The following is a 14,670-nucleotide window of genomic DNA, read 5'->3' as shown; positions in this document are numbered from 1 at the left end:
CTTTTAATTTGAAGGGGACTACTTTTGAGTATTCTTCCTCACATCAACCCATGGGACAAGTTGGACATAACTAACTTGTCTCATTGATTTCAGTGGTGCTTAGTCATAACTTAGTCTGGATCCTGCCCTGGGATGACACTGCCACTTAATCTGTTCCCACTTGGCAACATCACTGTCTATCAGTAGCATGCTGCTGGCCTTGCTTCTGCGTGTCAACAGAATAGGCTTGGTTCAGCCAATTAAGGCCATTGTTAAAAATAGAGCATAGTGAGGGAGGGAGGCAAGTTATGCGGTGGTGACAGAAACTCAGTGTCAATGTCAAGCCCCAGTTTTACTTTTGGGTTTTTTTAGAAATACACTTTAATCATCTATAGAAAACAATTAGACCTCAGTCAGAACTCTCTTCAGTTATCAGCTGGAGAAAATGGCTATTCAGAACATGGGACTATGGTCTCTACAGGCCACTTTACACGTCAATGAATGTGTTCGTTTGGATCAGGAATGCACCTTGAAGCCGGACAAGATCACACACACACACACACACACACACACACACACACACACTCCTCTGCTTGTATGCTGCTGACATCCCACTTCATTTAAACTGAGGTTTCACACCCTAGTTTGTGACCCAGAGTCAAACTACAGTTCCTGGCTTTGCAAAAGCTGCAGAGTCATATTTGATACAAACCAGGATGTAGAACACCATGGTTCCACTTTGGAGTAGAGGACGGAAGGGAAGGAATGCATGATCTTGGCAGGCCTCTGGCTGCAATCCCGATCCAAACCAACCACAGTTTGTTGCTCATGTAAACTGGCCCTATCTGTGCATGCACAGGGAGGCCAGTCAGATATGAGCAAAGAGTATGTCAACTTTCAGAAATTTAAAAAAAAACTTTTCTGCATATGTACACGCAGAAAACCTTGAAAATTTAGAAGATGTACCCTGTCTGAAAGGGATGACTTTTAAAAATGTTACTTAACAGGTCATTATGGACATTTCCAGAATCCCACTCCCTCAAGGCTACACTCAAGAAACCAGAGCTGTCACTACTAGGACCAAAAAAAAAAAAGGGAGGGGGATGCTGGGAGGGGGGAGTTACTAACCAGCATGTGCCAACTAGCCAGCAGGGGGCAGCAGAGCTTCCATTTCCAGGCACTGCCCCCAGTACAGCCCAGCATGGGCACTCTACATACCCGCACATACCAGGTGGCTGTCGTTGCGAGCAGCTTCGTAGTAGCCATCTCCACACTCAGAACAGAAGGGGCCACCGTAGCCTGTCTGGCACATACAGAGGCCAGTGCCCCCACGAGTGCCGTCACCATCACACTGCCCATACCCACTGCAAGGCTTCTGGGCACCCCCAGGACAAGCTGGAGAGAGAGAGACACACACACAAATAAGTGTTGGGCCCAAGAGGCATTTGGCCTTCACCCTCTGTAGCACAGGCACCCTAAGTACAACTCCCTGACTAACTCTGCATTGGGCCTGCATGAAGCTTCAGCTAAAGCGGAATATTCCACAGCGTCCCTCTGGCACCATGTGGAGAATGACACTCTCACTCTGCAGTGCTGTGCCCAGTGCCAGGGGTCTCCTTTTAAGGGAAACAAAGTTTTACTGAAGATATGCACAGCGTGCTGGGAAGCATGTTCCTTCCTCCTAGCGCTCTTAAGAGAGGGCTACCTCTCTCTCTCTCTCTCTTACAGGGTCCTCCCAGCACTGAGAAAAGCACAGTATTGTGCGGAGACCAGCACAATGGGAAATAGCTCTCCCATGCAAGGTTTTTTGTCAAAGCGGCCCCCACTTGAAAAATAGAGCAGATCACTGCTCTACTCCATTTCACAGTATCAGTTCTGCTCAAAGGTTCCTACAGCCTTCCCTCTCATGCCAGTTCAAGTTGATCAGCCTCTCTTATCTCAAAAGGTGGACAATTAATTAGCATCATCACATATATGTCTCAAAGTGGCTTATGGGGGGGTGGGGAAACACAAAATGATAAGATACAGTAAAACTGCAAGAACAACTAAAACACTGGATACAAAAGCAAAAATCTATTTCAACCAGTACTAAGGAAAGCCAGCTGGAACCAATGCATCTTTAAAAGGACACTGAATAATTTAAAGGTGGTTGGTAACCCAGAGCACACCTAGCATTGACAAAAACAAACAAACCAAGCCACTTCAAATTTCTGCCTGGCCTGTAGCCTTTCACAGAATGGTAGCTACTGGACTTCTATGCAAGGCCTCTGTGGCTATGGAGAGATTATCCCAAAAGAAGCCACTCCCAGAAAACCAGCCAGGAGGCCCTTGTCATGACAGCCCACAAGTTCCCACCAAACTTGGATTGCTTCCCACTGCATAGCTGTGGGCCCCACCACCAGAGGTGCACCTAGGTAATTTTGGAGCCGGGACCTAAAGGCCTTTGGAGGCCCCCTCTCCGCTGCAAAGCAAGCATCATCATGCTCGGTGGGGCAACCACACCACCCGGGACAGACTAAAAAGGATTTGGGGGCCCCCAGAGGCTGTGGAGGCCCCAGACTTCGGCCCGGAAGTCCAGGAGTAAGAGCGCCTCTGCCCACCACAGTTATCCACTTGGAGTCAGAGATGCATGCACATGTGATTACTGGGCGGGGAGTGCTGGGCACTGTCACCACTACACAGAAGGCTGCAGAGCAACTCACTGTGGCAATCCAGGCCATAGGTGCCAGGTGGGCAGCACAGCTTCAGTGTGTCCATGCAGAGCCATTGGGAAAAGTCAGGGTACTGCTGTTGCCTGGGGAAAAGAGAGCCCATGTCACTGCTGCCCTGTATTCTGTGCCATATCCTTAGTAACACAGCTCTAGTCAATGCCTCCACCATGCCCAAGAACCAGGCAAGGTCCTCCTAGAGAGCCATTCTAATGGCATGGCTGGCTGTCGGCCCCTTAGGCATATTAAAATGGCACACTCCCTCTTCCCAAGGTCCTGGGGCACCTGGCCCTTGCACCCCTACTTTACTTCCTCTGGTCCACGAACCCCCCCCCTTTCCAATACATACAGTTTGGCTTGCCCCACCTTCTCCACATCTGTCAGAACATCCTGGTGCTTTTTGCTCTTTAAAAAAGAAAGAAAGTAGCTGCTGCCACTGCCCTGCCACCAACCCCTGTCCTCCCCTGGAAGCAAGGGCCCCTGGAATCCTCGCCCAATCCCTTCCACTGCTGCCAAGAGCCTGTAAACTGTGAATGAACCCTTCTCTGGTTCCCTGAAGCATTCGCCTGACATTTCTGTTCACAAGCCAGCAGCACAGGAACCTAAGCAGCACTGAGAAAACAAGTCCACATTGGAGGCTGTGTGTGAAAACAAGCCAGCGTGGTGTAATGGTTAGTGTGCTGGACTAGGAAAGGGGAGACCCGAGTTCAAATCCCCACTGTGCCACAAGACTTGCTGGGTGACTCTGGGCCAGTCACTTCTCTCTCAGCCTAACCTACTTCACAGGGTTGTTGGGAGGAGAAACCTAAGCATGTAGTACACCGCTCTGGGCTCCTTGGAGGAAGAGCGGGATATTTTAAAAAAGGAAAATAAACAAACAAATAAATAAAGTCCACAGAAGCAGTGCTGCATCCTTTCTCCACCTGCTGGGAGCAAGGGCCACAGCTTAGTGGCAGCACACCTGCTTTGCAGGTGTAAGAGACCGGAGGTGGCAAGGCCTGAACAGCAGGTGCCAGGGAACACCAAAGGGAGGGAACAGCTGCTCTCTTTCCTGCTCTGTGGACAAGGACACCAGAAGGGCTCCAAATGCAGGGGTGGCAACCTGCTCCTTTAGCCACTATTCTTATTCTGTTGCCTAGCAACAGGGGTGCATGCAGTGCTACACTGGGAAGGGCCAGGGCCTCGCATGGCAGAAAGTCATGGACCTTCCCATGAGGAAAGCAGGCCCTCTGCTCTCTCTCCACTCTATCCCTGGACTGAGCTGGGCGCCTTGCTGCAGCAACAGATCCAGGACAGTGAGAGCCAGCCCTAGGATGAGAGCGTCTGGGGCAAGGGGTGCCTTTGGCGCCCACACCTCCCGGTTAGTTGATCAGGGTTGCCAAGTTAGGACACTGCTAGGCAGAACCTAGTAGTGCGACAGGCCCTGCTGTCCCCAGGCTTTCCCAGCAATGCCCATAAAGAGGGCCTCAGAGCCACCTCTCCATAATACACAGCTTTGCTGCCAGTGCTCGCTTGCTCCAGTAACGGGATCCTACTGAAGTCTCCCTGGCCTTCTGCGGCTGCTTCTTTTGTCTCCTGCCCTCTCCCTGGAGCTTTCCCCTCCATCTTTTTTCCAGTCTAGCTCCCTCCCTCTCACCATGAAATTAGGCGGAGAAAGCCCTTTCCTTGTTCTGCCACGCCCCTGCCCAGCTCACGACAGACAGTACACTCCAACAAGGAGCCCCCAAGCTCAGCCTGGTGCCCCCTTCAGGTAGGGGGCCCAGCTCGCCCACCCCTGAGGGCAGTAAGGAAACATCCCGTGAGGGCCCAGGCTTGCTCTTTCCCAACTCACTCATGGAACCACCAGCGCTCCACATGCTCCTCGCTCTGCTCCAGCAGCTGATGGCAGGCGAAGTCAGACGTGGTGCACACCCCTTCCAGCACCTCCAGTAGGCGTGTCTCACTAGGAACAGAGAGAGTGGGGGGCTGGGTGAGCAGCAAGGCAGTTTGGCAGACCAAAACAGCCCCTCCACCAGCCTCAAAACATCTGCCCTCCCCTCTGGAGCTAAACAGCCCACTCCCTTCCTCCTGACCCATCTTCTGGCCCAGTAACTATTCACTTTTTGTATAGGAGATCCTGACTGACTGACCCCCATCTATGTGAAACCCCACCAGGCTAGCCAAGTTCTCCCGGCTCAAGCAGCAAGTCACTCTCCTTTCTCCCCAAGGTAGAGCTAGCCCCATAGGGAGCCTGTGGGTGACAGCTGTGCTAGCATGGAATAAACAGGTGCATGCTGTTTGTCAGGGCAGAGGACACTTCCTTATTTAATTAATCTGCACAACAGCAACCACCACCACCACCACCCTGTGAGTTAGCTCCTTGCGACTCCTTCACAGGGAAGACAACAGAAGCATAACATCTTTATTAGGGTCAACTTTGAAAAGAAAAATCAGGAAAGCAAGCAGACTTTAAGTTCATTAAAACGCTTCATCAGCTGGATGTTAAACACAACAAAAACAAAGCTCATGATGGAGAGTCTTGAGTCTGAAGTTTCTAAGAAGAAAGAGAGACGAAGGGCACAGGAGTAGGCTCAGTTCAAGTTGGCTGGATCCCCCTTGGATCTGGTGTGAGTCTGCACTGCCAGTACTGTGCTGACATCAGGATTATGATGGCTTGAATAGCCACATGGGGACATAGGAAGCTGCTTTATACCAAGTCAGACCATTGGTCCATCTAACTTAGTACTGACTACACTCACTGGCAGCTGACTTGGAGTTTCCCAGTCCTACCTGGAGATGGCAGGGATTGGATCTGGGACCTTCTGTTCGCCAGGCAGATGCTCTAAGACTGAGCTACAGACCCATCCCCAACAGGAAACACAAGCAGCTGAGACTGTAGAGTCTTCTGTCAATTAGGCTGTGCCATGCTTAATGCAAAATATCATGTTTCTTTCCCTTTCGCACAAGATGTTTGTTTTTGCTTAACATACAGCCTGATGAAGAGTTCTGAGGAACTCAAAACCTTGCTTTATTTGGAGACTTTTAGTTGGTTCAAAGTGAGAGGGGAAAAGGCACTGTGCTCCTGTTGCATTTGTGAGGGAGCGTGTCTCTAATGGGCCAATATGGCTAGCTGTAATGTGTGTCCCTTTTATGGAAAGAATTGAGATCACTGACTTACTCCCCGTTTTGTCATCTTACTGCTTCTCTGGCCATATTAATGTTCCTTACTAAACATATTCAAGTTCAAGCGTGCAAACGACCTCAATGGTTTTGCCCAATTGATTCTGGGTGCAGAATGTTCTAGGACTCAAAATACAGTTTCTTTCCAGAAAGGACTAGAAAAGAAGTGAGGCAAAGAAACAGGCCTATGCTAGCAAACAGACGGAGTAGAAGGAGCAGCCGATACCTATGCTGTACAGGTCAATAAAAAACTCAGGGTGAGATCCATGTTTGTTCTGCTCCCCGCTACCCACTCAGGACTAGAAGTGGGAAAATGGGAATGAAAAATCCTCTTATGAGATATTATTTATCTTAGAATGGTGAATGAAATTTTTTACAAGGCATCATTTTAAAATACTGTTATCACTTCCTGACCATTGCTCTAACAACTATGCAATATGGAAATTATTAATTAATTACAAATCTAATCCTGTCTAATATAGAGTTCTATGTAGCTCTCAAATCCCAGACGCATCTTGCCCTCACAGAATCATGCAGTGACCTCTTTCCTAGAGAAATATGCAGACTGAGGCCCTTCCTTGCTTGTGAGTTGTCACTCTGGCCTAACTTCCTTTTTGTTCTGGAGAATGGTAGATAGTTATACTATCCTCCTGATTTGGCCCCTATTCATCTGGGAGAGAGTCTCTCACCTCAGAGACCTGCGAGACCATGTTTCACTCCCCTCCAGGGCAGCAAGTTTTATTTTTAAAAATAAAGATCTTATGTCCGAAATGAGCTGTACACAGTTCTTTTGTCTCTTTAAAGCAGTAAAGTTTTAATGTGATACAAAAGTACAAATTGTGCATATATTTCAATTTCCCCCCAATTTTCCTGATTTTTACACATAAACACAGAGAGGTTTTTATCCCATGACTTCCAGATTTCCAGAAATTGTATTTCTCTAGAGGAGCCCTGACATGGCAAGTGAAATGACAGACATGTAAACCCACAAATCAAATGCTGGGTCAGTTGTCAGCCTTGGCCTCTCTCATGCTTCCAATAGGCTTTTCTTTCTTTCTTTTTAAAGCACAGTGTGAACATTCATTTGTGTACTTCTGTAAAAATTATTGAAACATTTATGTCAGATGCAAAACTGCTCCACATATTGGGACTGAGGTTTCTTAATGACAAAATATGGGGCCAGCCAATTAGCCCCACATACTGCTGCAAAGTTGCAGGAACAGGTTTCCCCGCCCCCTGCTTTATCTGGGCAGGAACAGGCACATTTAGATAGGGAGTCAAACAACATGTTATGCTAAGCACATGCTGAGCACTAACATGTTTGGTGCTTTGCTTTGTTACTAAACACTCAAATCAGTGACCCCATGGATTGCAACTGTAACATGGGTGTGTGTGTGTGTGTGTGTGTGTGTGTGTGTGTGTGTGTGTGTGTGTGTGTGTGTGTGTGCTTTAACTCTCTACCCAATGGAAGCTCCCCCCCCCCCGAGAAAATAGCAGCTGCAGGCGAGGGGCTGCAACTGGAACCATGGCAAGGGCAGAAAGTTAGCTCTCCCCTGATTGCCACCATCGAGATCCAGGCACTATTTTCGTGTTTTTAAAAGCACATTAGAAACATAGGAAGCTGCCATATACTGAGTCAGACCCTTGGCCCATCTAGCTCAATACTGTCTTCACAGACTGGCAGTGGCTTCTCCAAGGTTGCAGGCAGGAATCTCTCTCAGCCCTCTCTTGGAGAAGCTGCCAGTGAGGGAACTTGGAACCTAGTTGCTCTTCCCAGAGCGGCTTCATCCCCTGAGGGGGAATACCTTGCAGTGCTCACACTTCTAGTCTCCCTTTCATATGCAACCAGGGCAGACCCTGCTTAGCTAAGAGGACTAGTCCTGCTTGCTACCACAAGACCAGCTCTCCTTAACACATTGGTGTTAAGTTTTTAAATATGTGGTTTGATCCTTATTGGGAGCACTTTCAGGCCCCACAGCTCTTGACACATGACAGCCCTCTTCTTGCTCATTCCTGATTCCAATGTGACTGCAGTCTTGAGGGATGTAGCTGAGGGTGAAAGGGCCACAGCTCAATGGAAAAGCATTTACTTTACATGCAGAAGGTCCCAGGTACAATCCCTGGCATCTCTATAGATAGCAGTGCTCCCTCTAACAAGGATTCCCAGATGTTGTTGACTACAACTCCCAGAAACCCCAGCTGCAATGGCTTTTGCTGGGGATTCTGGGAGTTGTAGTCAACAACATCTGGGAATCTCTCTTAGAGAGAACACTGCTAGGTAGGGCAGGGAAAGACTCCTGAAACCTTGCAGAACTGCCAATCAGCGTAGGCAATACTGAATTAGATGGACCAATGGGTCTGACTCACTATAACGCCGCATCCCATGATCCTTTGTAAAGCTTACATCAGTTAAGATTATTCATCTTCTGTGTGACCATAACCTTGAGCACTAGGAACTTGTTCTTTTAAAAAAGCAGCCTCCACTTCTGCAAGTAGTGGAGGAGAAGTAACATTCCACTCAAGGTACTAAGTTTAGTATTAGAAGTCATAGTCCGTTTTTAATGGAGTACTCATGACCAGGAATATTTCCCCCAAGTACTTTTGGGAGGAGGATATTAACGAGGATTTGCCATCTCCCAAGGGGGATACTAGTTCAGTGCAGCTGCAGCAGCAGCATCCCACCAATGGCCTGGTGCAGCCCAGACCCCAGGTCACCTGTTTGCATATTTTGCAAGCTTCTCTTCTTCCCAGGCTGTGTTCCCGCCCCCGAAGTTCTCTCGCTGTGTCCGCTCCAGGCCCTGGGAAGGCAGGAGAAGGCTCACAGCAATCCCAAAGCCAATTTTATTTTTTCCCCAGAACCCCAAACCCAACACCCCTCTTGCCCCACACCAGCATGCAACAACCCCCAAATCCCCATGACACACAGTTAGCAGAACTTCTGCCTGGCATGTTTCACAGCAACTCTTGCTCCATCCCAGTTCCCCGAGCCCTCCTTTGAAGCAAGAGTACCCCAGGCCAAGTGCTTGCAAGCTCCGGCTGCTTGCAATCGTATCCCAGCCCAAATCAGAACCCTATCCACCCTCCTACCTTATTGAAGTTGCTGGCAAGATCCTGGCAGGTCTGACAGGGTTCTTGTTGGGAAGTGCCTGGGCTCGGGATCCAAAGGAACAGCAAGAGGAAAGAGAGCAAAGAAGGCAGGACCGGGACTCTCATCCAAGGCAGGGCCATCTTCTTGTCAGGGGCAAGGCTGGAGAAAGAGGAGCAGCCATGAAGCGGGCAGTCCTATTGAGAAAACTAATGAGAGAAGAAGTGGTGGTCCCTGGAGCTACAGACTTCGGGCCCACATCCCCTCAACTCTTTAGTTAAGGACAGAAAGCAGGCCTTACACCAACATCAGGAATCTGGAATGTGAAAAAACCCCACTGTTTGTGTGCTTCTATGTTTATTAAAATATACTCTGCCCTTAAGCATGAATGCTTAATTCATATTTCTGTCCTTATTAAAATATACTCTGCCCTTAAGCATGAATGCTATCAGGACATTTCACAATAATAGTAGAGACAAGCTACAACAATGATGATTACACACTACAGATTTAAAAGCAGAACAGATTATAATCAATTTCAACTAGCAGTTTAAAATAAAGAAAACAAAAAAGCCTTTGCACGGAACTGGAGAGATACAGGAATCAGCACCAGGTGAACTTCAGTGGAGAGAGCATTCTATAAATGGGGCACCACAGCCAAAAAGGCCGTCTCCCCTATTGCCACCCACTTTCACTCTGATGGCAGAGGCATGCCTTCAACAACCATCCAATGCATGGGTGGGAACATTCTGTAAGAGAAGCTGGGGCGTTTGGATATCATCGCCTCATGAAAATGTGCTTAGTTAGTAAAGAAGTACAAGTGTTAATGGGAACTAGTACCTCTTTACTAACTAAGCACATTTTCATGAGACGGTGATATCCAAACGCCTCAGCTTCTCTTATAGAATGCTCCCACCCATGCATTGGTTGGTTGTTGAAGGCATGACCAGTGTTCCCTCTCACAGGGATTCCCAGATGTTGCTGACTACAACTCCCAGCATCCTCAGCTTGAATGGCCTTTGGCTGGGGATTATAAGAGGTGCAGTGGGGAAATGCTTGACAAACAAGCAGAAGGTTGCCAGTTCGAATCCCCGGTGGTACTATATCAGGCAGCAGCAATATTGGAAGATGCTGAAAGGCATCATCTCTTACTGCACAGGAGGAGGCAATGGTAAACCCCTCCTGTACTCTGCCAAAGCAAGCCACAGGGCTCTGTAGGCGCCAGGAATTGAAATTGACTTGACGGCACACTTTACCTTTTAAACAACATCTGGAAATCCCTGTTACTGGGAACACTAACCCCAGAACTATGCCTGAAGTCTTTCTGGTACCAGATGAAGACTTTAAAAATAAATAAATTAGCCAAGCCTTTTAGATTCTGAATGTTTTGCATTGTTTTAATCTCAGTTTTATTATTCTTGGCTGCTCTGATTTTATTTTGCATTTTTATATGACTGGTCCTCGTTTTGCTATTATTTTGGTTGCCTTTATTGCCTCAAAAGCAGTATATCAATCTGCTAAATAAACAGACGTACAGACAAATACAGTAAGTCTATATTCTTGTGACCTACCAATCCCACTGCAATATACCTGCCACATACCCTGCTGGCCCACAATAAACCTTCATCTTTGCTGCCTCTACATAGGAAGCTGCCATATACTGAGTCAGACCATTGGTCTATCTAGCTCAGTACTGTCTTCACTGGCAGCAGCTTCTTCAAGGCAGCAGGCAGGGTAGGCTACCATATGTGACTGGTGGGGCTGTATTCAGCTTGGTGTAGGCCTATTCTGAGTCAAGGAGAAGGTGCCTGCTTAGAGATATTCTTCCCTCCAGCCAGCTGCTACAGAGAAAAACAATCTCAGCTAACATATGATACTGGAGATTCAGGTCCCACACCAACTTCCGGAACAGTTTCCAGAGGTCAACACAGGGAAGCTGTGGCTAAAACTAAGGACTGAAGCAGATTCTCCTCCAGTGGTCAGTGTACTGAGCACTACAATCAAGGAATATATGATCCCACTGGGTGCAGCCTCGCCTGTAGTATAAGCATGTCCCACAGTAGTTCTCTGGTATATAAATCTGTTGAAAAGAACCAACAACAACAAAATAACCAAAAGAATCTTAAAAGCTAACACATGTATTGTAGCACACGACTCCATGGACTGAAACTTATGATAAATACCCGTGCTTGTTTTTAAGGTGCAACAGGACATTTTGTTGTTTTTCTGCACTAGTGTACCATGGTATCCGAGCCAGTGACTGGGAAACCTGGTAAGAAAGATTGAGAGTGTCCCTTAGCAAAAGACTGCAACAAAAGCATCTCCTTTGTGTTCTTACTGTACGTGTTCTGTGGCTGAGCCGTGGCACTGAAAACAAGTTCTAGAATTTAACTCTCCTGTACATTAAGCTGCCCACTGATGAGGAAGGAAGCTTCTTTCCTTGCTACACTGTATATCCAACCCCTCTTCCTCCAAAGAGTTCAGGTTGGTGTGCCTGCTTCTTCCCCCAACCCTCCATTTTAACAACCTGACATAAACAACGACATCCCATTGGTTCACAATCTAGTCAGTCATTTCCCCTGCTCTCAGTCATCTTGGAGCCCAGGGTTAGAGTTGCCATGCCCCCCAGAATTCTGGGTTTCACTTGGATTTTAAGCATCTCACCCAGATTCACCTTTCATGAAAGGAAGAAAGGAAGAAAGGAAGAACTAAGTTCTAGCCCTTGTAGAAGTGAAGTTATAGAGCAAAACATGCAGTCACTCTTCTGCTCAATAATTATTTTCAGTTTACATAGTGTGCAAATTTGATTTGGAGAGCCAGAATATGGCAACCCTACCCAAGGTCCGCACCCATGATCAGCTCCAGATTTTGGGGGTCCTCAGCAAGGCGACACGGGTGGATTCCTCCTACCGGGATGAACTCTCTATTGTAGCAACACACAGAGATCTTTTTTGCTTTGGGCAGGAAGGCCTCACATCACCACTGGAGTTGGCAACTGCGGCCTGTCACCTTTCCTTCCCCACAACGTCCCACTTAGCATTTGGCCTACGTGATGTAGTGGTTAGAGTGCTGAACTAGGACCGGGGAGACCCGAGTTCAAATCCCCATTCAGCCATAAAGCTAGCTGGGTGACTCTGGGCCAGTCACTTCTCTCTCAGCTTAACCTACTTCACAGGGTTGCTGTGAAAGAGAAACTCAAGTATGTAGTACACCGCTCTGGGCTCCTTGGAGGAAGAGTGGGATATAAATGTAATAATAATAATAATAATAATAATAATAATTTGAAGTGCTACATGGGCGGCACTATAGAGCAGAAAACCACAGTGTGGTTCACATCAAAACACAGTTGCTATTGCTGCTGGCTCACCAAAAATGAAAGAAACCCACATCTGCCACAACAGTATGTGGAGAGAGGCCCACCCAGCAGCTGGTTACTGGCTAGGCCAAATCCTCTCCTGGAGACCAGGGCGTGTGTCAGATGCCAGATTGATGGGCCCCTTGCAGCTGTCCAAAGATATTGTCTGCTGCCTGCCAGCCCTGCTTGTACCTTTGCTTCTAAAGCAGGGATTCCCAAACTTGAGTTCCAGGTGTTGTTGGATTACAACTCCCATCATCCCCAGCCACAATTGCTGGAGGGTATTGTGGCTGGAGATGAAGGGAGCTGTAGTCCAAGCCCATCTGGGGACATAAGATTGGGAATCCCTGCTCCGAGAGCTGCAGGGAGTACAGAGTCCGGTGCCAGTATCAAAGGGCACAGAACAGAGGCGAAGAGTAACTGGGGCAGGGGAGCGTTATTAGGAGAACAAGAGTTTTATTCTTCATACACTACAGAACAACAACAACAAAGTATTGGGCAAGAATCCACTGGGAACATCTCTTTCCCAAGTGCCATTTAAGCTTTATTCCAAGGATTTCTATTCTGCCTTTCCTGAAGATGCAAGTCCAAGGCGACTAACAATATAACGTCATCTATTGGCAAATACTCTGTGAAAGCTCTTAATGGATTGTGCCCATAACATCTAATCCTCTGCCACCCAGAGTTGTTTGGAAGCTCAACATTCTTGTGGGCAAGGCAGGGTAGAAGCTGCCTTATGGTCATTGGTCCATCTAGCTTAGCACTGTCAACACTAATTGGCAGAAGCTGTCCAGGGTTTCAGGGAGGAGTCACTCCCAGCCCTACCCGGAGATGCTGCCAGGGACTGAACCAGAGACCTTTTGCATGCAAAGGAAATGCTCCGTCGTTGAACTATGCCCCCCATCTGAAGTGGTAGTGGGGGTCAAGCTTTTATTATCCCTCACCACTCAAGTGCATCCCTAGTACAGCCTGCTAATCAGCCTTGGGCAATATAAAAGTACAAATGTATTTAAATTTCTAAAATCAGGCACATTTAAAAGCATACAAAGAAAAAGTCTGATTTAGAGTAAGATTTTTTAAAAAGTTATATAGAGAAATAAAACCCACCATCCTGATCACCAAGAGCCAATACAGATACGTTGCACAAATGCAAGTGTACAATGTTTTTGAAAGAAGCTCAGCCTCTATCCGTCTCCTTGCTGTCTAGAGTAAAGGTAACGTGTGCTTTCGAGTCCGTGTGGACTCCTGGTGACCACAGAGCCCTGTGATTGGCTTTAGTAGAATACAGGAGGGGTTTACCATTGCCATTTCCTGTGCTGTAGGAGATTATGCCTTTCAGCATCTTCCTCTATCGCTGCTGCCCGATATAGGTGTTTCCCATAGTCTGGGATGCATACCAGCGGAGATTTGAACTTGCAACCTCTGGGTTGCTAGTCAAGTCATTTCACCGTACCTACAGAAAAATCCAAGAGGGCCCAGCCCATATTCACCAATCCCAAAATTGAGGCCCATGGATTCAGGATACTTGGGAATTCCAGATGCAGGCACTTAATGGCATCCAATTTTTTCTGCCTGTGCCAATAATCCTGACAGTATACAACCTTTATTTGGGATTAATTAATCCAGAATAACTACAACTGCCTGGCTCCATCCTCCCAATCACTAAAGTGGATTAAAACGGTTACACCATTAATGTAGAAGAGCAGAAAAGATCCACCCTATTAGCATTCTTACCGTGTACACAACAGATTGGAGACATTACAGTTATGAATTAAGGTACGAGGCAGGCATTAAATACACGATCCCTCGTTTGTTCAGGGTACCCGCATAATATCCCCAGCCAAAAGCAGGACTTGTGGGCTGCAGCCCTTCTATACGTGCCGCTTACTTGAGAGAAATTCCCACGTTTATTTTTGGACAAGCATTCATTAGGACTGAGCTGCACCTAAGAAGTGGGCATGGGATTTTGGCTGGATCGTGCGTCCGGGCCGGCTCCTCCACCTTTCCTCAGGGTTGGGGGTGGGAGCTCGCACCACCTCTGCAGACAATACACCCCGGCGTGGAGGAAAGGCGAGGCGAGGCGAGGCTGCAGATGGGCAGGGACAGGGAAAGCCAAGCCTCATGGCACAAAATGCCCACCCTAGCCCTTGGAGGTGGCCCAAGAAATGGGCGGGGCGTGCCTGGTGGCTCTGATCTCCCGCAGCAGAGGCGCTCCTCAACACCTACCTTTCCTCGCACCTTGGGGAGCTTGCGTGGACCAGACAGGACAAGCCCCGCACCCGCAGGAGCAGCGCCCACTTTTGCACACGGGGCTATAGCTATTGCTGCTGCTGCAGTAGGGGAAAAAAAAACCCCTCCTTCTGGCCACTGGACCGCAATCAGCT

The 14,670-nt window shown here is 47.9% G+C and overlaps 1 protein-coding gene across 4 annotated transcripts in view; it reads right to left on the bottom strand.

Moving 5' to 3' along the window:
* Positions 1 to 14,670, bottom strand: part of CRELD1 (cysteine rich with EGF like domains 1) — a 25,599-nt gene extending 10,929 nt beyond the window's left edge. Inside the window, exons 1-6 of one of the 4 annotated variants that reach the window (XM_053301520.1) lie at positions 14,513 to 14,670; positions 8,934 to 9,093; positions 8,562 to 8,644; positions 4,519 to 4,629; positions 2,682 to 2,773; positions 1,198 to 1,374 (exon numbers count right to left, since the gene is read on the bottom strand). In XM_053301520.1, coding sequence (XP_053157495.1) covers positions 1,198 to 1,374; positions 2,682 to 2,773; positions 4,519 to 4,629; positions 8,562 to 8,644; positions 8,934 to 9,074 — 604 coding nt within the window. In that variant the 5' untranslated portion in view covers positions 9,075 to 9,093; positions 14,513 to 14,670. Of the gene's footprint in view, positions 1 to 1,197; positions 1,375 to 2,681; positions 2,774 to 4,518; positions 4,630 to 8,561; positions 8,645 to 8,933; positions 9,129 to 11,114; positions 11,135 to 14,020; positions 14,117 to 14,512 lie in introns of those variants that run through there. The other 3 variants (XM_053301521.1, XM_053301522.1, XM_053301523.1) reach the window with 3 other exon arrangements.

This window comes from Hemicordylus capensis, chromosome 2 (assembly GCF_027244095.1).
Source record: "Hemicordylus capensis ecotype Gifberg chromosome 2, rHemCap1.1.pri, whole genome shotgun sequence".
Lineage (NCBI taxonomy): Eukaryota > Metazoa > Chordata > Lepidosauria > Squamata > Cordylidae > Hemicordylus > Hemicordylus capensis.
Note: the sequence above shows the minus strand (reverse complement) of the source record. Positions and strands in the feature narration are given on the sequence as shown.